We start from the raw sequence: 22,863 nt of genomic DNA, 5'->3' as shown, positions 1-22,863 counted from the left end.
TACTTTTCTTGAGCGGAACAGCATACTTAGCTTAAGTGTGCTCCCTTTCAACTAGAAGTCCACTGCCGTTCTACGCATATTTGTCCCGCAGTCCAGTTTACATAGAACATGGGACAAGTAGGCGTAGAAGGGCAGTCCATGTGGTTTATAAACGACCTCTTACAATAATTCTGTGCAAATGAAAACATCACAAATGGGGATAACTTCACCGGAATTCTGCTATCAGGTCATGCAGAAAAAAACATTGAATATATTTATTTAAATCTGCCAAACATTAAATAAATGTTCGATTCAAATTTTGTTCACCTAAATATGTCAAACCAACCACTGTTCACCGTCGCTGCCCGATGACGCGAGCCGTTCATGCCGATCGCCTGTATGACATCGCCTCGCCTGCTTCGCCAAGCGCAATCTTTCACTTTTGCGCAACGAAAATTCAAAACAAACCACGTGTGTGTGATGCGCAAAGCGAACGCATGGTTGATTATTCATTGGGAAATTAGACGTTTGAAGCAATGAATCCAGAAATGTCCACGGAACAGTCGACCGGCTTCTCCAGCCGCAACTGGACCAGCCACCCCAGACCGGAAAGGTACGTGGGCCGTCAAGGTGACCTCCGCTCGGTGGAAGAAATCGGTAAGTTTCGGGATTCTTTGTCTCGATTTGGTCCTTTTTTGATGATGGAACATTTCGCCCCAACCAGCTCCCGTTTTCCGGCACGTTTTCCACGAGTTCCGGCAGTTCAACGAGATTCAATCGCTAGTCATGGACGATATGCTTTATACGGACAAATCGCTGGTGGTAAGTGCCCCGACCGGTTCCGGGAAAACGGCCATTTTCGAACTGGCCATGGTAAGATTGTTGATGAAGCTAGAGGATTCCCGTTATGAGGGGGACTACCGGATGATCTATATTGCGCCTATAAAGGCTCTCTGCGCGGAGAAGTTCGCAGATTGGAAAGGTAAGTTTGAGCCGTTGGGAGTAAAGACCGCTGAGGTCACTGGGGACACGGAGATGAAGGATTTCTGGGACTTGCCGGATTGCAATCTGATACTGACCACGCCGGAGAAGTGGAACTCCATTACGAGACGCTGGCGCCAGAATGTGAACTTTGTCCGGATGATCCGGTTGGTGATGATCGATGAGGTGCACATTCTGAACGACCAGTACCGGGGACCGGTGTTGGAGGCCGTGGTTTCCCGGATGAGGAGCATTCATCGGTTCGTTGAGGGGGATGGAGGGGAATCGGCGGTGGTGGACCCGATGAGGATTATAGCGCTGTCCGCTACGGCGCCCAACGTGGCGGATTTGGCCGCGTGGGTCGGAGAAGCGAACACGACCTGTTTCTACAAGTTAGTTTGATTTGAATTTCACACGCGTGGTATTTCTCAAACCGTTATTATCAGGGAAAAAATCTCCATTTATGCTAGCTAGTCGTTTTCTATGGCTAAACTGCATGTCTAGAAAATATGAAGTAAAAAAAATCTTATAGCCTGTTTTAAAGTTACGCCGTTTTGATGGTGGGTCCACAATTTCAAAGAAAATTGTTAAAAAGAAAAGGTATTTCAAAGCTAAAATATCATCCAAACACGGTACAATGTTTTGTTTTGTGTACACTCTTAAAAATATACAGCAAAAACAATGTTGTGAATTTAAGTTTATGCCCATGCACATACTGTTTTTTTTTCTATCTTTATTAACGAGATTTTTAATAAATTTTTGTTTGTCGGCTATCTCAACTTTAATATTATTGTACCCGAGGATTTTTTTATGTAATACTATTTTGGTCCAACCATACCTTTTCCTTTTTTTTAAAGGCACTCCGTGCTCTTGTGCTTTTGGCCACTACTGGGCCGGAATCAGTTCATCTGTAACTACTTTACCGATACAGATCTATTTTGACCTAATCTATATTTACATATGCTTACACTCTCTTCTACTCTTTTACTCTCACTCCGAGCAGGTAGGAGAGAGCTCTGCTGTTTAGTCCAATCGATTTCCATAAGCCATAGTCCATTGCTCTTGCGGTGTTCCTAAGTCGTGTGAGGTTAGCTGCCTTCGAAGAGGGTCAGTTTGTCTCAGTCACCATCTGATACTGACGGAGGATGGATGTGCTCCCCAAAGCACGATTCTCCGTGCGGCGTCTTCTGGTGGCTGGACAGGTTTTTTTGTGGAGGGGCTGGAAATTGAACCCATGACCTTCCGCTTATGAAGCGAAAGCGTAACCTCAAGGCTACGGACCCCCCTTTTCAACCACACCTTGTTGGTAGGAAAACCCCGACTTTGTTAAATTCAAGGCTCATTGGAACTATTTGAAATCAGAATTCTTTTAAAGTTCAATCAGTTTTAGCACTATTTTTCACAATTTTTCATTTCTATACTCAGCGGTTCATCAACGGATCTAACTTATTCAGCTTGTAGCATTGCAAGCAAAAAAAAATGCTCACCATGTAGGATTTACTAATATCAGTCATCTTAACTGAGTAAAATATCCGTACATTAGCTATGAAAGCATACACTCAAGATAATGTCTTTATTTGATTCATGTGCAAACCTACATGGATTTTTGCAATGGGGGTTTGCATATGCAAAGTATGTGCGAAATCAATGAATGATCGCCAATCTTTATTCTCATTGAAATAATGATGTCTGCACATACAATCCACAGACCGGGCACATACTTTTCAGGGGATGTCTCAATGGAATATATTGTTCTACCTTGATTAATTTAAGGTGTTTCCAACGTTTCTTCTTACATAAAACACATGGTACACAATTTTGTTCTGTTAATCAGTTATATTGGAAACATTGTTACACAGAAACTTTTTTCGTTACTCCAAAGTTCAATGCATATTATCTGTAAAAAATATTAGGAAATAAATAGTTTTACGACATCTCGTTCAATTTGCTCCCGCTAAAGTTCCATCCTTCTTTGCTAGCTGTTTCCAAAACCCGCAGTCGTTGTAGTTGATTGAAAAGTATTTCCATACCTGCGCAGACGTTATATCTTGATGAATTATCATTTTAAATGTTTTTTAAACGATATCTATTTGAATAAATACCTTCAAGTTATCGAGAGCAAACGATGTAACACTTCTTCGGCGGCCATCTTCGTTTATACCATGTGGTATGGCATACACATAAGTAAATCTCGCTCATACTTTCAATGTTACTCGGATAGAAAGTATTCGATGAGAATATGATGAGTATGTGGGGCAAATAAATCTAATGAAAAGCAAAAATTGAGCACTGTATATGCAATTGCACATATATTTAAGGGAGCTATTATTTTGAGTGTAGCAGTGTAGTCGAATTTAAAACCAAAATATCCCCATATGTCACCGAACAAGCTTCAAGATCATCATCTGATAGAGAGATGGAATCATATCGAAGCGCTCTTTGATTGCTGATAATATCTTTCCCCATCCGAAGATGATCAAAGTGATCAGATTAGATTGTAATGCCTGACTAGGTGTAATGTTGTAGTTGTAATGAACATTTTTGGATCTTTTTTTTTTGTCATTTTCTCCATGTTCCCGTTTGGTAAGATAATGAGTTGTTAAAAATCAAGCTGGATTTAATCCCGCAGGTCTCCTGTCAATTGACGCCGTTGCGGCTATCAGCTGTTCCGAAACGCCTCGTAAAATGGCTTAATAAGCCATAAGGTGATTTCGTTCCGATATACTCTTTAAATGTATTTTTTTTTCTTAATGAAGACCAGAAGACGATTGATTTTCTATTATTCAACTAAATTTATTGCAAATGGGTTGGTCTTCATCTCTTTCCAGTGAGCGAGGAAAGGCGCTTAAGCCAAGGCACAAGGGTGAAATACCTGTGTCCCATCCCAGGAGAAGTGCATTAAATTCTTAGCAAAGCCACTCCCAACGATTTGATCTATCTCCCTGAAATGAAACAATATTGGCTGTGCAAGCACTTAGATTAGAAAAGAATAGAATAGAATATAATAGAATATATGTAGAAGGTATAATCTTAGACGAGTTACGTTATAGGTTTTCGACAGATTTCTCGCAAGATCTATTGCAGATATGATGTGCTATAGCATAGTTTCCCAAACTGTGGGTCGCGACCCCCAGGGGGGTCGTGAGCTGCACTCTGGTGGGTCGCGAAAAAAAACTCAATTTGTATTAATTGCCTTAGATTTTTTTTCTACATTTTCAAATGTCTCCCCGAATTGAAGTAAAAATGGTTAGGTACCTACTGACAGTGCCGTAGCGTGCGGTTGGCCAGGTTGGCACCCGCCAAGGGCGCCAGCCATTGGGGGGCGCCAAAATGCGTAAAATATATTGTTAATTTTGAAAGGCATTTATTAAATAAGGTCCTAAAACAAATTTCAACAACAAAATTTTTTTAACATAATAATGGAAAATTAGAACAATTCCTGAATCGTTTTCAAATACTTTTCAGTATTTTGGATGATTCCCATACATTTATTTCAAATTTTAACATGATGGTTACTTGCTTAATCTCTAATGGTTTTTAATAGCCATTAAAACTGGTTTGAGCAAAAATCAAGTTTGTGGTATTTATTTGGAGGTTCTATTGGAAATAAAAAAAATATTCAAATAAACTTGATAAGAATTAAACAGTTTTTTTGAAAGCCTAAAAGCATCTTGAACACGGTTCTCAGAGTACGGTAGATCATTATGACAGATAATCTTGAACAGGCCTTTCATTACAGCTCACAGTGATTTATCTCCATACAAATGGTATAGAAAGTCTTGAAATGGATTGTTCATGCCCAAATGAAGATCCCTTACTATGAATGACCAGATAATTGCCGTCTGAAACTATTTATCTTCATCGCATGATAGACTCTTCTTCGATCATATCATCATGATCATCATATCTGTCAAGTTATATGACGCATCAGCCAAGCAACAACAAAACATGATAAAAAGACGTTCAACTTATTTGCATTAGAATTTTTCAAATGATTTGTAAATGTTGTTTCAACATTTAAACAAGAATGTTCATTGGATCCATTTGAACATTTTGGCCATACAGATTTGTAGCACCTAAATTCTTCAACCAACCGAAAACCGAAAATTATAGTGTATAGTTTAAGCGGAGCATGTATTCGAGTGTGCGCTCACATTTGAAAATTTAGTCGAAGTTGATTATAATTCCCCATACATTTCACAAGGGAGCACAAACACAATAATTTTGATAACGTTCTTTGAGGAAATGTAAAAAAATCAGTTTTTATTTAAACTTCGAAAAATTGTGGGTTTGAATTTAGAAGAGAAATACAAAAATGCTTTCAGAATTGTTAGTGAAAGTTATTTTTAACTTTTCCCCGCCTTGACATCACTGTGCAGCTGGGCAGAATATTCAAAAATTTCTACACGTGGGAGGAACTCTTACAGAATTCTGAACAACATTTTCAGAGAATTTCGTGTCAGTGATAAGCAAACATGAGTTAAAAAGATTGAATTTATTTTTTCCCTAGTATGAACATATTCCACGCTAATTTTTTTTTTTTTAATTTTTGATTCGCTGGAGATGATTTAGCATTAATAAATTTTAAATCACATTAAATACCATTTCTGAAATTCAACCAAGAAAGGGAAATGTTGGAGATTCTAGAACAGATGTAATTTTCTTTAAGTTAATTACTAACACGAGTATCGCAGAAACAAGGCTATTAAGTAAGGGATGCTTATAAATTCGTTGCAAATTCCATTAACTTTTAATTAACTAATAAAACAAATTCATATTTTTCCATTTTACTATTTAGGAATTAAATTTCTAAATGGTATAACGAAACACATATTATCTTATTATTTACTCTGATTCCACTAAAAAATTGATAAAAAGTTTTTTATTGCATTTTATTCTAAGAATTTGACGAATTTGCTTCCACTCATTGGAAGACTCTTGCGAAAACAACAAAAAAAATGTTTTCTTAAGGAGTTGTTAGGCAAAATCATTACAAAATATTCAGAAGCCTTTGCATTTTTTAACAAATGAAAATATAATTAACAATGTCAAGAAATAAAAAAAATGTATTTAAGAAATTAAAAATAAAAACTATTGATTTTAAGAATTGTTTCAATTGTTTCCGCAAAAGTGCCTCATGAACAGTAGATTTATTAAAAATTTCTTCAAAACATATTTTATAAAATCTTACACAGTTTTCAAGAAGAACTGTGTTGTACACGTTTCTTTGATATTTACTAATTATATTAATGGACTCTAAATTAGTGAATGCTTGAGTCGCAATTTAATATATGCATTCATTTAAGAGTTGTCCTAGTATTTTAAAAAGATCTTTATGGTAATTGTCTAGTATCCCAAGCAAAAACTGCAATATATGCATATAAACGGTATACGTTAAGCTAGTAATACTGTATAACTACAATTAAAGTTTATTTAAAGTGGAAAAGGGCCTCCTACAGGCATTTTTGTGTTATATTTTATAAAATTTACTCGACCTTTGTGAAGCCTTTTGTCACCTTAAAGTAGCTATACAGTAGCTACTAGTAAAGTATACCTGTTCAACGAAAACTTCAATCACATACAAAATTGCATCATAGGGGCGCCCAACGGGAGGTTTGCCAAGGGCGCTGTGAGGCCACGCTACGGCTCTGCCTACTGATGATCACAGCTTGACATGGCATTTCAAATTTTCTTGGAACAATATTAAAAAATTGAAGCTGTCAAATATTTTGTTCAAAACAAACTTAATTTTTCATATAATAAAAGTTTTGCGTAAATATGGTGAACTATTTTACATCAACGCTAATGTGCAAGGAGTTTGGTTAAATGCATAGATTTACATACTATATTTCTGTGTCAAAATTCTGAAACATAAATTCATGAAACATGAAATTTAGCCAAAAATGAAATTTTACAATATTTGTTCAGCAAATTTTATCACAAATACTGGGAGTCAGTGATTTTTAATAATAAACTGCACTCTTACTGCTAAAATTTCTAGTCGAGCAAAAATTAACCATCGAAAATATCACAAAATTGATAACTTTAGTTTAGAAAAACTTTTTTTTCTTGATTCCTGAAATTCTATGTAAAGTTTATATTTCCATAAAAAATGTATTAAGGTTGAATATAATATTTCGATGTGAACAATATTATTTGAACCAGAATTAGTGACATTGAAATGTTGGCAACATCGAAAACTCTGTAATTTAAACGTTCTAGGTACATATCGTTTCCAATAAAGTAACGATAGACTTCGAAAGTTTAGGTGGAAAACTAATGTATCAACATTTTTCACCTGGTGGGTCGCGAAGAACACGCCAGAGGGCTAGGTGGGTCGTGCACTCGAAAAGTTTGGGAACCTATGTGCTATAGAATGATTCACGAACATGCAGTTGTGAGCACAGATGTGAGAGAGATTTTTCACTGATAATAACGGTCTGAGGAATAATAATACGGCCGGAAGACAGTGATGCATTTGAACGCGTTCATTTCGCGTTCCAGTTCAATTTTTTGAACGGAGTGATCAAGTAGGCTTGCTCATTGTTCAGTTCAAAAATTTGAACGCTAGAGAGCAGAAAACTGAACGCAGATGGTTTTGACAGATTTCACGGCATCTGAACGTGCCAAAGTTGTTTTGTAGCTGCTCAAAGCTGGAAATGCTATGTTTATTATAATTAAATGTAACTTATCATCAGTTTATGAAATATTTTCCAGGTATAAACCTAGCCCATGCTCCGATTACCGTTGTAATGCATTGCGTTTTGAACGGGCCGTTCGAGAGCAACGACAGGCTCTGGCTCGAGAGTTCAATGTTTACTGCGTTCTCGTTCAAAATTTGAACGCGCTCCGTTCATTTTTGGCTCGCGTTCAGTTCAAAATGCATCACTGCCGGAAGAGATTAAACAAACTCCATTCTCCGCAGTATCTCCGAATCTCGTCGTCCCATCAAGATCGACAAGCACGTGCTCGGTTACTACTGTGACCCCAGCACATCCCCGTTCCGATTCGACATGAATTTGAACTACAAGCTGTTTGAAGTCATCTGCAAGTATTCCAGTGGTCGTCCATCGCTCGTCTTCTGTAGCACTCGCAAAGCTACGGAATCGGCTTCTAAACATCTGGTTGAACAGCATTCGCTACGTTTGACTCCGGATCAGGTTTCGGCCCTCCAGGTCGTGGCCAACCAGCTGCAGAATGGCGATCTCAAAAGGCGGCTGTTGGCCGGAGTTGGTTATCATCATGCCGGGTTGAGCATTGCGGATCGACAGCTGATCGAAGACGCGTTCCGGGCTGGACGCATTCCGGTTCTGTGTTGCACCAGCGGTCTTGCTATGGGAGTGAACCTACCGGCGCACTTGGTGATCATCAAATCGACACAGGTTCGCCCTTACCTCCTCTACCGGCAGCATCATTTTTCACCACTAAAAATATTGGAATCGTGATAACCTTTTTTTCGGTATTTTTGCACAATTGAAAAACTTCTGTTTTTAAGATCTTAGAGCTTTCTGAGAAATTTGACTAAACAATTTTACAAGGATTTTTGAATTTGATATTTAAAGTTTTTATGTTTATGCTTAGGGCATTTTAATAGAGTTAATAATAATCTTACTGTATTTCATGATATGGTAACTCTTTAATTTGTCAAAACATTTTGCTATACATGAATCCTGAAGAATTTTTTTTATCTTATTGGAATCTCTGTATAATTTTTCCAAGAATACCTCCAATCATTTCTCTAGGTAAGAGTTTCTAAAAAAATACCATCATGTTCTTTTAAGTCTTTCTTGAACTGCTCTGAGAATCAGGAATTTGTCTAGAAAATTTGTAGTGTTCACCTTACCCAAAATAGTGAAGTGTTGATTGTAAAAAAATGATGCTGCCGGTAGAGAGGTTCAACTACATTCTTACCTTTTGTGACCACTAACCCTGCCTTTGCAGATGTACACCGACTACGGCATGGAGGAGTATCCGGAAAGTAGCATCTTCCAGATGATTGGCCGCGCTGGACGGCCTCAGTTCGACACTTTCGGAGTGGCTGTCATCATGACCCAGAGAGAAAACGTGGTAAGTACCTTTTTTTTATTTATTAGAAATCGACCTAGAGAAAATAGAACTTAAAACTGTACAGAGGTGCTACTCGTCTGAAGATGTTGGTGTTGTCACTCTCACTAGCATTTATATCCCATGTAATTGTGTATCGTGTCTGGGTATGTGTGTCAGTATGTGTGTTGAAATTGTGTAAAATGAGTACATTAAACGCCCAGTGCTCCCATTAAAAAAAAAACCAAGAAATTAAGAATTATCTATCTACTCCCTTTCGTTACAAGGATGCCTTGAGTCCGATTCGTTCCATTTTTGTGCGAAGATCCGATGATTATGATGACAATGATGAATATTACTAGCCAGACAGTGGGTTAGCGTTTTCCTTGAAATCCACGTCGGAAACGTAGCCACTTTCCTTGTCAACGCTGTACTTGACGGTCATTAGGCGTCCGTCCGGGAGCCACACCGAATATTGACCGGAGACCTTGGGGAAGAGGAAATACGCTTGTTAGTTTCATTTGCATCAACTTCTAAATCGCTAAAAATATCAATTAAAATAATTTTATTTCCAAAATTAAAATCAACGACTTTTGTATGCTATACGAGCTTAATTCTGAGATGCCTTTACTGCCCATAAACGCATAATTGTCCCATGTGAATAGGAAATCCAGCAAACATGGGACTGACATGCGTTTATGGGCAGTTTAGGAATTAATTAAAATATTTCCTCCATGAAAAAGTACATAAATTTCTGGATGATTCATCAGTGTTTAGTTTGATCTATAGATTGATGCATATATTTCACTAGAAACCTAAAAGCTTTACGATATTACCAGAAAAATAACCAGTATACATATTATTTACTCTTGCTGACAATCTTCCCGCAATTACCCAATTGACAGTTTTTCAGCATTTCCTCCTGATTACGTCCAATAGTTAGGGGGGTCTGTAGCCTTGAGGTTACGCTTTCGCTTCATAAGCGGAAGATCATGGGTTCGATTCCCAGCCCCTCCACAAAAAAAAAACCGTCCAGCCACCAGAAGACGCCTCACGGAGGACCGTGCTTTGGGGAGCACATCCATCCTCCGTCAGTATCAGATGGTGACTGAGACAAATTGACCCTCTTCGCAGGCAGCTAGCCTCACTAATAGCAGAGCTCTCTCCTACCTGCTCGGTGTGAGAGACGAGAGTAAAAGAGTAGGAGAGAGTGAAACTAGATGTAAATATAGATAAGTTGAAAATAGATCTGTATCGATAAAGAAGGTACAGATCATCTGAGTCCGGCACAGTAGTGGCCACGAGCACGGAGTGCATATATATATAAAAAAAAAATACGTCCAATAGTTGATTTTGAACTTACACCAGATTTTATTACGATTTCTTTTTAGGAAATCTTATTTCAATTCTCCTAAAGAATCCTTACAATTATTCATACAAAATCTACAAGCTTTGTTTAATAGATTTCTCCTGGAAATAGTCTTTCTATTCTATTCTAGAATGGTCCAAGAAAGTTCCTGAGATTTATCTTCGGATTTTTCTTTGGTCTTCATTAGTTATTGATCCATTGATTTGCTCCAAAACTCTTTCAAAAGAATTATCTAAATAGCCGTAGCGATAATCACGCATCTATCCAGCAAGACAAGCTGAGGGGTATGGATTCGAATCTCACCGGTGAAGGATCTTTTCGCAAAGGAAATTTCCTCGACATCCCAGGGCTTAGAGTATCTTCGTACCTGCCACACGATATACGATGTACACATGAAAAAATGGTCAATTAGGCAAAGAAAGCTCTCAGTTAATAACTTTGGAAGTGCTTAGTGTTCAGCTAAGAAACAAGCTTTGTCCTAGTTGGGAAGTAAAGCCAGAGAGGAGAAGAAGTTTTTACAAACATTCTTCCGGAATGTTTTCCAAAACATTCCGGTGGATTCCATTCAAGGCTTCTTCTTCCGTCATTCCCCCAGAAATTTATGCATAAGTTTCAAAATTATTTAGATATATTTTCGGAGATTATTCATGATTTGATGGGTGTATTTAAGATTTTACCACAAAATATTATTCAGGGGTTTATCCGCAGGGAAACCATGAAAAATGCACCTAGATTTTTTTATAAATTCTTTTAGAGATTAGATGTACGAATCCAGTTTTTTTCGCTCGCCATAAAAACAATATGCCATAAAATATCTGACAGAAGCTGGCACCACTACTGAACTGAAACTTGGAAATATGTCCTCAACAAGCCTTGACAAACATGGTTTTCATTGTTTTTTATTCTGACAATTTATTTCGTTCGCTTCGTCCAATTGCTTCATTTAGAATTTGTCCTAGTCGTTCCTGTGCTATGACCAGGTCTAAAAGCATGCTGTCGACCACGGTGTACTATATTTTTATGTCGTGCTGTCGACGATCAATATTTTGGTGGGTTTCGTTACACCATTTTCGATTTATCAACAGTCTTTTCCCATTCAACCCAATTCTGAAGTACCTTCCGATCCGACTGATTTCCCATTAGCTTTATTGAGAGCATATTCTAGCGCCACCTGAAACTCCGTTCAATTTGCTTTGTTATAAAGCCAGCAAGTGCAAGGGGATGTATCGGGTTTCGTTGTTTCTGCAATAGTGATCGATATGGGAAAGTGATCGCTACCCCGGGTGTCATCGTTAACTGACCAAAGGAAACGGCTGAGAATTGATGCAGATACAATTGATAGATCTATGGCGGACTCCACTCGACCTCGGATGAACGTAGGTGCCCCATCGTTCAAAATCCCGAGTGTGGTAACCGGCCGAATACATTTTTTCTGAAATTATTTTCACACTTTTTCAAACGATTTTTGTGTCGTACAGACGCGTTTGAAAAAGTGTGAAAATAATTTCAGAAAAAATGTATTCGGCCGGTTACCACAATGGTAACCGGCCGAATACATTTTTTTGAAATTATTTTCACACTTTTTCAAACGCGTCTGTACGACACAAAAATCGTCTGAAGAATGATTTTCAGTCGGCTCGTCGCTAAGCAACGGTACTTCTCTCTTACACATACATTCCAATAGAAGTACCGCTATCGTCCTACGCTCAATACGTAAGCATACCATTCAGCATATTTCCAATAAGAATCTCTCTCAGTTTTTCTCCGAAAAATACTCAAAGGTACAAAAGATGTCACAAGGCTTCGTCATATTTTTGTCACGCCGATCTGTGCTGCCAGATGTGCAAACAAAACATAGTGTAATAATTCAGATTTATTTCAAATATAAATTCACAAGTATTTATTATTATTTTTATTTTATTTACTTCACTACACCGAGGTTTTGGCGAACGGCGAAATTTGTGATAGCAGTACGTCAGATTTTCTGCTTCCCCATGTGTGATGATGACTGTTAAAATCTCCGAGGAGAACGACTGGCTCTGAAACTTAATCAACCAAGTCACAAAGCTGAGTTTCTAAGTTTGGTAGATATGTGGATATTACTGATACCGGAAGCGGCCATGATATGCGAATTGCTACAGCTATTTGGTCGGTGCTTAACGGGACCACTGTGAAAGGCAGATCCGAGGCGACACCAATCGTCACAGACTGGAACGAGTTTGAGCCCATTTTGATTGACCATTGGTAACCGAGAGTGCTTCGTGAAGCCCAAGCAGGACAGTTCGGTTTTGCGTCGTCCGATAAATTTGGCTCACGGTTTCGCGCATGTTTTCGTCGCCGGAGATTTTTTTTTTTTTTTTTCCTGTTTTCAAGCGTCTTGCTGGGTAGTGCTTCGTGAAGCCCAAGCAGGACAGTTCGGTTTTGCGTCGTCCGATAGATTTTGCTCACGTTTTCGCGCATGTTTTCGTCGCCGGAGATTTTTTTTTCCTGTTTTCAAGCGTCTTGCTGGGTAGTGCTTCGTGAAGCCCAAGCAGGACAGTTCGGTTTTGCGTCGTCCGATAGATTTGGCTCACGTTTTCGCGCATGTTTTCGCGCATGTTTTCGTCGCCGGAGATTTTTTTTTTCCTGTTTTCAAGCGTCTTGCTGGGTAGTGCTTCGTGAAGCCCAAGCAGGACAGTTCGGTTTTGCGTCGTCCGATAGATTTGGCTCACGGTTTCGCGCGTGTTTTCGGCTCCTAAGATTTTTTTTCTGTTTTGGAGCGTCTTGCTGGGTAGGTATTTGGAAGGCACAAGCAAGACGGTTTGTTTTCGGGACGCCAAGAAGTTTTGCTGTCAGTATCAGTTTTGTGTTCAGTCGAGGATGGATTACCTACTGGTGAGTTCGTTTCATTCTTGTGATAACACATATTTTCTTGAAAGCGTAACTTTTAAGTAATTTTAAAACAAACTTTGTATGGTTCGTCACTATAAGTGTCGGCATTATGTTTTTTTCTTATACAATTTCAATATACATATATTTGTCTCTTTTATACGTTATTAAAAATTATCTTTTGAATTGTTCGACATTGTGAATGTTGACGTATTTTTTAAAACTTGTACCATATCGAGACAAAATGCACAGTAATACTCATATGTAATTTTCAAACAAACTATGTATAGTTCGTCACTACAAGTGTCGGCATTATTCCTGTTTCATATAATTTAAAATATATACATGTAATTTTCAGTTTTCGTCATTAATAAAAACATCTTTTGAATAGAGTAGTGTTTGATCCTTCGACCTTGACGCTGGCTCCTGTGGGAGCGGGTGATGAGGGCAGGATCAAATATGTCGCGCGTCGGTAGTGAAGCGGTGAAAAAGTGATCGGTTCGTAAGTAGTGTTTGATCCTTCGACCTTGACGCTTGCTCCTGCGGGGGCGGGCGATGGGGGCAGGATCAAACTTGTCGCGCGTCGTTCGCTCAGAGAAATGAAAAAGCGCCGCGGATCGCTAGTAGTGTTTGATCTATTGATCGCGTCGCTTGCTCTTGCGTGGGCGAGTGACGAACACTTGTTCGGCGTTTAATGCGATCATCGAATTATTTCGCGAATCCGGTTAGGCGTGATTATATCATGGCTCGCATCACCAAACATTGGTGACTCCCAGATCTTTACCTTATCCCACTAACCCAATATCCTCTCCATGACAACCGTGGAGATGCAGAGGTGATCTCGGTCTCTAGTAACAACGGTAGTCACACTAACATTCCTTCCCTTCCCCGATGACCGTAAGGACGTGGCCGGCGCCGTTATTGACTTTTAAATTTGAGCTCTCGATTTGTGCACATTGAAGAATGGTAAGCTAATCCCAAGCCCCATTCATTAATTCCCTGTGCAACTTCGATTGTTCTGGTCAATCACGGAGTAGCAACTACGAATTGTACGGTCATCTATGCTTATGCTTATGCTTATGCTTATTTTGATTGACCATTGGTAACCCTTTCGAAGAGTGTTATTCATTATGTAGAGATTAACGCGATCGCCATAATGAACCAATGCACGAGTTCACTAAATTGACGTTTGTGCGGTGCCATATTCACTCGTTACCATGGCCACATAAATAACACGGCACCGCTCAAACGTCAAATAATGAACTCGTGCACTGGTCCATTGCCGGATGTTGTTCATTTACCAGCAACTCTAGGTCTGCAAGATTGTTACAGTAGCCGTTCATATTCCATTGTAATGCAAACACTGAACGATTACTACAGCTTGTTTTTCTGCCTCCCTTTTTAGTTGCCGAAATTTTTGGATTTTTGGATAGAGGGCCGTGTGTGGTTTCCAACATCGCTGCGTCGAATAGAGGTCCCATATTCGCCAGAGTTACAGGGTTTGCTGATCTGAGACTTCGAAGGTATTCGCTGTTGTACACAGTTCGAACGAAACGTGTAAATTTCTGAGACATATAATGCACATAATCGGAGCGTGGAATATCATGGATATTTACATGATATGTCATGTAAACTTCAATTATATGTCATGTAATCTAGCAGGATTCTGAGTGATTACATGACATATAACACATTTTTACATGATTTCAAACTGAAATTTACATGATATCATGTTTACATCGCATAAATAAAGTTTACATGACGTGTAATCTTAATTATTTTTAACTGTGTAGTCTGTGGAACAGCTAGGTAGAAGTTCCATGGCGGGAGCAACGCAAGATATCATAGAGCTGTGCATTCATAGCCTCCAGTCCAAGTGGGGCGAAGAAAGATGTCTCCAAAACGGGGTTGTAGACAGGGGTTTTTTGTGTGGTATCGGTTGTTGCCATTTCAGGACTTTCTGGTTCGAATAATGGGCCGTTTTCAGTCTTCAACAGAGCTCCACCGAGTGCAGGTCCAGTGTGGGACCCAGCCTTGGCAGAGATGAAGAAGCCGCTGGCATATGCTGCCGAGTTATTGAATTTTAGTTGTAGCAGTTGTTCTTGACTGAAAGAGAGTTCAGCAGGATCTTCTAGGGTTCCGCCTAGGTGGGTTCTTGACTCCAACGTTGTCCTTCGGGGAATTAGGCGTCCCGATCTTCATTCACTTGTTACCGAACGGTAACTTGTTTGTTGATTGGTGTGGTGTTAGGGTTAAATATTGTAAGATAGTTAACTTTTAATTTAAACCATGATCGATGGCTGCGGCGATCAAGCACGCACACAACCGACTGGTGGGTGGTGAATTTTTGAAGGCGAAGTGAAGGTGGCATCGATGGGAGCGGATACAGTGAGAATGGCTCACTCTCGAGAGAAGAAAACCGCGAGGCTCAAAAGGTGGTATCGGTGACATCAGATAGGGAGTTCAGGAGTAGTTAGCCTATCGACCCGAAAAGTCCCTACATTGGTGTTGCGAAGTCAATCGCCCGCACAACAGTCACAGCAATCGCAAGGTCATCATTACCGCCGCAAGTCAACCGTACCAAGCCGTCGAGAGAATCATGTTGGCACCCAGTGTATTCCAACGATAAATCTGCGTGCCATCACTCACCGACTTCTCATCAGCAACAGCCAGTACCCGAGCCCAAAAACCACCACGTGATTGTCGCCTCGTACCCTGTCCATCTCGCCCCACCTGTTCCGGATTGGTTCCATCACCCCCGAGTATTGCGCCCATTGCCTACGACGCTCGCTTACGAAGTCCGGCGAGCTCAAACAGTTTGATACGTCCCGCCAAAATAGTGTGCCAGCCAAGCCATTTAAATAAACCACGAGTTTCAAGGTCAATTTTATATTTTAATAGGATCACCACGCCGAAATCTCCCCCATCCGAAACGCCCTGGGACCTGGAAGTCGAAAGAGGCCTTTGGTGCCCACCCCGGAAGCTGCGGTTGGCTAGACCAGCAGCTTGGGGCTGACGACCAAGACTTCCGCACCGGCGGAGCCCTGGCTGCCCGGACAGCCAGTTGGGAATTGTGGGGAATTGGTTCTATATTCTTTGTGCGTCTCCGGATTTGATCTAAATGAAACCTAAAATAGCAAGGGAATGATTAAAGGCGATTAAGGAGTTATACATGCAAATCAGAATTATATTTTAGTTTGAGTTGTCACTCAGCAATGAAAATTATCATGGATTACTAAGGATTTATTTTCGAGTTTCAGTTCAGTGGTGGTAGAGTGCTTGTGTCAAATATTTTATAGCATGACGAGCGTAAAAAGCTGGTTTTTATTTTGCAGACTTTTGGAGATTTCAAAGACATCGGTTTGTTAGAAACCGGAAGTTTTCAACGGAATTTCTGTAGACAATTTTATATTTCTTTGAAGGATTTTATGGAATATACTTGAACGAATGTACAAACAGAATTTCTAGAAAACAGAGAGTACCCAATGACAATTGGGTCCTAAAATGTTTAATGAATTCTTGTTTTTATTTAATAATACGAAAGAGCATGTTATTGCAACTACTTCAGCAAGTTTTCCAGCTCAAATAACGGCTATAACATTTTTAAACTTCAATTTCAAAAATGGTTTCGAATATGAACCTTGACACTTGTGATCTTGTTTGACATTCACTTTTTCGACAAAAATGCCACAGGGCATATAGTTTGAACACTGGGGTTGTTCCTATCTGACATTTCGGAAGGGACACGGAAAACAAAATATACCCATCATTTGAGTTTAAACCAAAAGGTGTGACAAAATCATAAAAAAATGTTTTTTGCACTTAAACCAATGAAAATCAATTAAAAATTGAGTAAACATGTGTTTCCGCCCTAAACTTAAGCGTTTGGTTCTAAAATTGAGGCAGGGCTTTAGGACCCTATTCTTGGGTGAACTCTTTAGGCAATTTCTTGGAGAAATATTAGTTTATTTCGATGAGAATTTTCTGGCGAAATAGATTGATGATATTTTACAGAACTCTTGTTGAAATGATCCGAGATGTTTTCGGAATTTCAAAAAATATTACTAGTCAAATATTTGGAAAGTTTTTGGTATAACTTTTGCCTATATGTCTTGCACCTTCGATGGCATTGGTATCTACGCAATAAATAAAGATAGGGATTCATTTTAAAATGAATTCATAGCAAACTTTCTTCTGGAATCTGCCTTCTGGAATAGCCTGGTATATTTTTTTAATTTCTGATAAATTCGTTTTGATTATTCTCATAGAATCTTACATTTTTTTTTATTATTCTCTGGTTTAAATAATGATCATCGAGTCTGGAAGTAAATAATATTATTATTTTACGCAATCGTCGAGTCATTGACTCTCAGTAGACCATAGCCAATCTAATCCACTTCACAATAATTGCATCTTGTTTCACATTTTTGCTAAAATTTTAGATAAACTACCCTTAGAAAGTTGAACTTGTATCTTTGCTCTCAGTTTTCGTTTTTGTTGTTTTTTTTTTCTTTATTTTAGTGTCTTTTAACTTACAGCTAGTTCAACACTCGTCAGGAAAGGTCACCGAAATGGTGCCTCAAAAAGAAGAAGAGGACCCTTTTTTTTTTTTTTGTCCTTTTCGAGTCCTACCAAGGGGACTCGCCAAACACAGAGTAAAGCTATTTTAGCTGACTCGCTGGACAGTTGTCCCGTCGATGCAACACCCAGAAACAGTCTTAATTTGAAATATCCTAATTGTAAATGCGCACCGCATAATGCAAAACTCCTGAGCCTGCCAAAAGTAAAAAAAAAAAAATGCAAAACTTCCTTATTTTGAAAACTTTGATAACCTAATTGCGTGTAGCCGCCGAGATTGGCGGTGGACATTCACTTAGACGGACTAAGATGTTTCTTAGGGCGCTGCGGAAACTTACAGAAATTCTGAAGGATCTCCGGGCTGATTCGTATTAGGGTGATTCAAATTTTGAAAATGTTTGACAATTCAATCTCCCATATCTTCCTTACCAAATGAATTTTTCAGCTTTATAGGGGGAGATTTAAAGGTGGCCCAAAGACAATGTAAGTTTATATGAAAACTGACTCTATGACACTACCCCGAACGCAAATACCCCGAAAGCCATTACCCCGAATGGGTCATTACCCCGAATTCATAACATTTTGAGACTTATTCTAGTTAAGGAGCGGGGAGATAATTGCATGATTCCTCATGAGAATTTTACGAGTTTGGCTCAACGATGTATTTTTCATATGTTAGAAGTTAAAAAAGCAGCTAGTTTTTCAACAAATAATTTTTACATGCTAAGTTTTGTTTGGATTTGTCCCGTAATTTTGGTGCGATTCTCACAGCCACATTGTAATGCTCTGAAGAATAGCCTATTTCGAAAAGAAGGGTAAATTTATTACGAAAGGGATAGCTATAATATGCACAAACTTAGGATGTGGTCAAGTCTATTATTGGACGTCGGTACCCACTTCCTTTACGCATTTGTGTAAGTGTCGATCTACTAGCATTAAGATCTTCTTAAAGAGTTTGTTTCGTAAACGATGGTAATGGAAGATCACCCTGAGATAGTCGCTGCAACTGTTGTTCTATGGTCCCTCGTAAAGACCATCCTGATAGGCACCCATTCCGCTATAGCAAGGAAACGTTAATACACTTGTACATGTAAGAAAAACGGCGGCCTCTGATTACCGCTACAGTACTCTTTCTAACTTTCGTTGGTTTGTGGTATCATTAATTTGAATTTCGATGAGATAACCACAATTTTTTTTCGAGCCAATGAAGAAATTATGAGGCAGAAAAGTGGTGAGCAAATCCATAAGCGACCAGTCTATTTTAATACAAGTAGGTAATAGAAAGGGAAAATTTCTGATTAGAATTATAGCAGGATTCACTTTAGTGAATGCCTTCAGGACATATTCCTTTAAAAAACAGCTGTTCTATATGGAAATATTAGTGACTAGCTAATCCAACGAAATCTTGAAAGAACGGCCTATTTAAGAAAGAAGGGCAAATTTCTGGTGAAATGTTTGCAGCTATGACGTGAATGACCACTGTAACAACGTAATGCTTTGGCACAACCTATCATATTCAAGAGAAAGGAAAATATTTGTTTAAAAACAAAATTGAAGTATGAAAACCACCAAGAAGTACAAATACCGGTGAGCACGCAGCTGTTCAGCAAGACCATTTTGAGGGTTATGGACGTTGAGCATTTCCTTGGCAACCCTGAGCATAGAGGCACATGCATAAGAATGGTAAATTGTCAAATAAAGCTCTCAGTCAATAAAAGGCTTATTTTATTAAAAGCCCATTCACAAATTTCGTAACGCTTAAGGGGGCAACAAATGTTGTGGGTTGTCCTCAAAATGTTACAGGCCATACATAATATGTGAAATTTCCATACAAAAATGGTACGAGGGGGTGGGTAGGTGTAAAAATAGCAATTTTTGTCGTCATGAAATTTGTGAATGAACCCTTGAACTGCGAAGGTGCCCCGCTGAGTTGATAAACAGGCACTCTCTCAGAAATAATTAGAAGAAGGTAGTTGCTAACAAGATATTTCGAAAGAATAGCTGACATATTAAAGAAGGGAAAATATATGATGAACATTTTACCGACGAATTTTACGCGCCATTAGTTTCCAGTTTTCATAAAGGCCAACTTTTTCGGCCGCAAAACAAGAAACTGCACTATATCTCATATTATTCGAGGTAATGGCTCATTCGGGGTAGTGGCGTTCGGGGTAATGACCCATTCGGGGTAATGGCATTCGAGGTAGTGACCCATTCGGGGTAGTGGCGTTCGGGGTAATGGCGTTCGGAGTAATGGGATGGAGCCAGGAAAACTACTATGGAAAATTTATGGAAATGTTCCAAACACGTCAGTACTGTAATGCAAGTGGGGATTATTTTTTATTTCCTTACAAAGTGGGCCGAAGGGTCTCAGATTTTCATGAAACTTTTTCCACAGGCAGGGCTCATCAATATATGAATAAAAAACAATTGAGAAAAATTCAGGGTCGCTTATTTTCCCGGAAAGCTCAGTTGGAATTTTTTTGTTTGCCTCTGACACTACTTACTTTGAAAAATCAACTCAAGAACGAAGCATCGTAGAAACAAAGTTTTTTTTATGAAAATGAAAGAAAATTTTCTCAGGAATGAAAAAAAATATTAACTGTAAAAAGTTTTCCACAAAATTTTCCACCGTTGAGAAAATTCGTAAAGAAAAGCCTGAAAAACTATGCTCCAACTCGTGGAAAATTTTCAAAAAAATATTTTTGAGAGGATAATTTCATAAACTTTAATCGCTGAAATTTTTGAAATGTACTTTTTTCGTTTTTGAGTTATGGCCAATTTTGCAAAAAATGTGCAAATGTGCCATTTTGAGCCTTTTCTTTGAAAAATCATAACTCAAGAAAGAAGCATCGTAGAAACAAGGTTTTTTTTTGAAAAAGAAAGCAAATTTTCTCAGAAATAAAAAACAAATATTAACCGGAAACAGTTTTCCACAAAGCTGAGGGTCGTGGGTTCGAATCCCACCAGTCGAGGATCTTTTCGGGTTGGAAATTTTCTCGACTTCCCTGGGCATAGAGTATCATCGTACCTGCCACACGATATACGCATGCAAAAATGGTCATTTGGCACAGTAAGCTCTCAGTTAATAACTGTGGAAGTGCTCATAAGAACACTAAGGTGAGAAGCAAGCTCTGTCCCAGTAGGGGACGTAATGCCAGAAAGAAGAAGTTTTCCACAAAATTTTCCACCGTTGAGAAAATTTGTAAAGAAAAGCTGGAAAAACTATGCTCCAACTCTTGGAAAAATTTTCAAAAAAATATTTTTGAGAAAATAATTTCATAAGCATAAATGTACTTTTTTCGTTTTTGAGTTATGGCTAATTTTGTGGAAAATGACCATATAAACCTTTTCTTTGAAAACCCATATTTTAATCGAAGCATCGGAAAAACAAAGATTTTTTTTCAAAGCAATTGCAAATTTTCTAAAACATCTGAAAAAAAGATATGGGATTGGTGTTAATGAAGTATAAGTCGGAATGGATGATATTTTTCATGAAAAATTACACCGCTTAGAAAAACTGAAAAAAAAAACTGTTTCTGCCTCAATTTTTCATTACACTGAAAAGGGATTCTTTCTTTTCTTTTCTATGGAACGAATGAAATTTTCTTGAGAAGTAATGAACTCCGCTTGAAATTATTTCGGTTGAAGTTATTTTGCATAGAGCAGAAATATGAAATGTTTTTCTGTTTTTAAATTTTTGTCAATGTAATATTTAGTTGTTGATTTTTTCTGCCGATTATTAGCAGGGAAATGTAGCTCAAAGATCTATAATGAAACAAAATACACTTCTCAGAAATGAGAAAGTCATATCCGTGTTACAATATTATTCTCGACGCTGAGCGAATTCAGCACTGCTGGTCTGTAGCCAAATCATTCCATTTTACTTCCGCGTATCTCTCATATAAAGGATCACTAGTAATGACTATTCTCGCACTGCATACTTCAGAGCAGGAAAGTAGGCCGTTTCATGACAGATTGGCGTGATGAAAATCAGCCTATTACGATGAGAAATTCCAAAATAGTAGTTTACGGAGCAAGTTGCAGAATGAGGATTTTTACAGCACGAGTCGTAAAATTATCCGTAAATCGTAGAATAATTACGACGAGTGCTGTAAAAACCGAGTTCTGCAACGAGTTACGTACAACATTTTTTGCAATTTCGTAGAAGAACACTTGAGGGTATCAGAAATAATATCAGAATGCATTCACCATCATTATCCAATTCCTGAAAAATGGTTGTGTAATGATTCATTACGCAACTCAACACAGTTGCGTAATGGGAAAGCGTTGCGTAATGAATCATTACAGCACTGGTTTGAGTTGCGTAAGACTATTCCCGCACTGCATACTTCAGTGCAGGAAAGTAGGCTGTTTCATGACAGATGGGCGTGATGAAAATCAGCCTATTACGATGAGAAATTGCAAAAAAATGTTATACGCAACTCGTTGCAGAAATCAATTTTTACAGCGGTCGTCGTAATTATCCAACTCGGCAAGGCCCGTTGGATAAAAATACGACTTGTGCTGTAAAAATTATCATTCTGCAACTTGTTGCATTAACTACTTTTTTGTTACGTTGTGCTATCACTGCAAAATGGATAAATTTAAACCTACCTTGCCCGATGCATCTCCTGCTTCGTTCTTATCGAAGAATAACTGCTTCTCTGGATCCTTCACCTCGTACTGATACTGGTACTGCAATCCAAAAAGATAGATTTCATCACTTATCAAATAACTCATCTTTGGTCTATCGAATCACTGCAATCACTCATCCAAAGTATCATCTCCCACTTACAGCTTCATATTTATCGCCTCCCTGTGGGGCCGAATGCACAAAATACACCAGCGAGATCACTATGAACAACTGCCTGAACATTTTGGATGGTTCAGATTCTTCCTTCCGAATAATGAGCTATTAACAGCTCAGTAGCATCACGTTTCTAATAGAGCAACTAAATACAGATTCACACACCAGCCTCAATCGATCGGCAACTAGCAACTGCGGCATCCCAAACGGGCTAAGGTCTTTATTTATACGGGCT

At 38.6% G+C, this 22,863-nt stretch overlaps 2 protein-coding genes across 2 annotated transcripts; one reads left to right on the top strand and one right to left on the bottom strand.

Moving 5' to 3' along the window:
* The first annotated feature begins 527 nt into the window (after window positions 1-527).
* Window positions 528-9,153, top strand: LOC5578613 (probable ATP-dependent DNA helicase HFM1). The gene is made up of 5 exons (XM_021838536.1): window positions 528-636; window positions 704-1,352; window positions 7,886-8,342; window positions 8,902-9,027; window positions 9,136-9,153. Exons 1-5 carry the CDS (start codon window positions 528-530, stop codon window positions 9,151-9,153), a joined length of 1,359 nt encoding a protein of 452 aa, XP_021694228.1.
* On the bottom strand, window positions 9,033-22,863 carry LOC23687562 (pro-resilin). The gene is made up of 3 exons (XM_011495267.2): window positions 22,617-22,863; window positions 22,436-22,516; window positions 9,033-9,490 (listed from the first exon to the last, which is right to left on the bottom strand). Exons 1-3 carry the CDS (start codon window positions 22,695-22,697, stop codon window positions 9,362-9,364), a joined length of 291 nt encoding a protein of 96 aa, XP_011493569.2. The 5' UTR covers window positions 22,698-22,863; the 3' UTR covers window positions 9,033-9,361.

This window comes from Aedes aegypti, chromosome 1 (assembly GCF_002204515.2).
Source record: "Aedes aegypti strain LVP_AGWG chromosome 1, AaegL5.0 Primary Assembly, whole genome shotgun sequence".
NCBI classification, from domain to species: domain Eukaryota; kingdom Metazoa; phylum Arthropoda; class Insecta; order Diptera; family Culicidae; genus Aedes; species Aedes aegypti.
Note: the sequence above shows the minus strand (reverse complement) of the source record. Positions and strands in the feature narration are given on the sequence as shown.

Coding starts and splice junctions, on each gene's coding strand:
- LOC23687562 (XM_011495267.2), bottom strand. CDS start 22,697: ATGTTCAGGCAGTTGTTCATAGTGATCTCGCTGGTGTATTTTGTGCAT. Junction 22,517..22,616: donor GAGGCGATAAATATGAAGCT/GTAAGTGGGAGA, acceptor TTTGGATTGCAG/TACCAGTATCAGTACGAGGT. Junction 9,491..22,435: donor CAGGAGATGCATCGGGCAAG/GTAGGTTTAAAT, acceptor CTCTTCCCCAAG/GTCTCCGGTCAATATTCGGT.
- LOC5578613 (XM_021838536.1), top strand. CDS start 528: ATGTCCACGGAACAGTCGACCGGCTTCTCCAGCCGCAACTGGACCAGC. Junction 1,353..7,885: donor AACACGACCTGTTTCTACAA/GTTAGTTTGATT, acceptor CATTCTCCGCAG/TATCTCCGAATCTCGTCGTC. Junction 8,343..8,901: donor TGATCATCAAATCGACACAG/GTTCGCCCTTAC, acceptor CTGCCTTTGCAG/ATGTACACCGACTACGGCAT.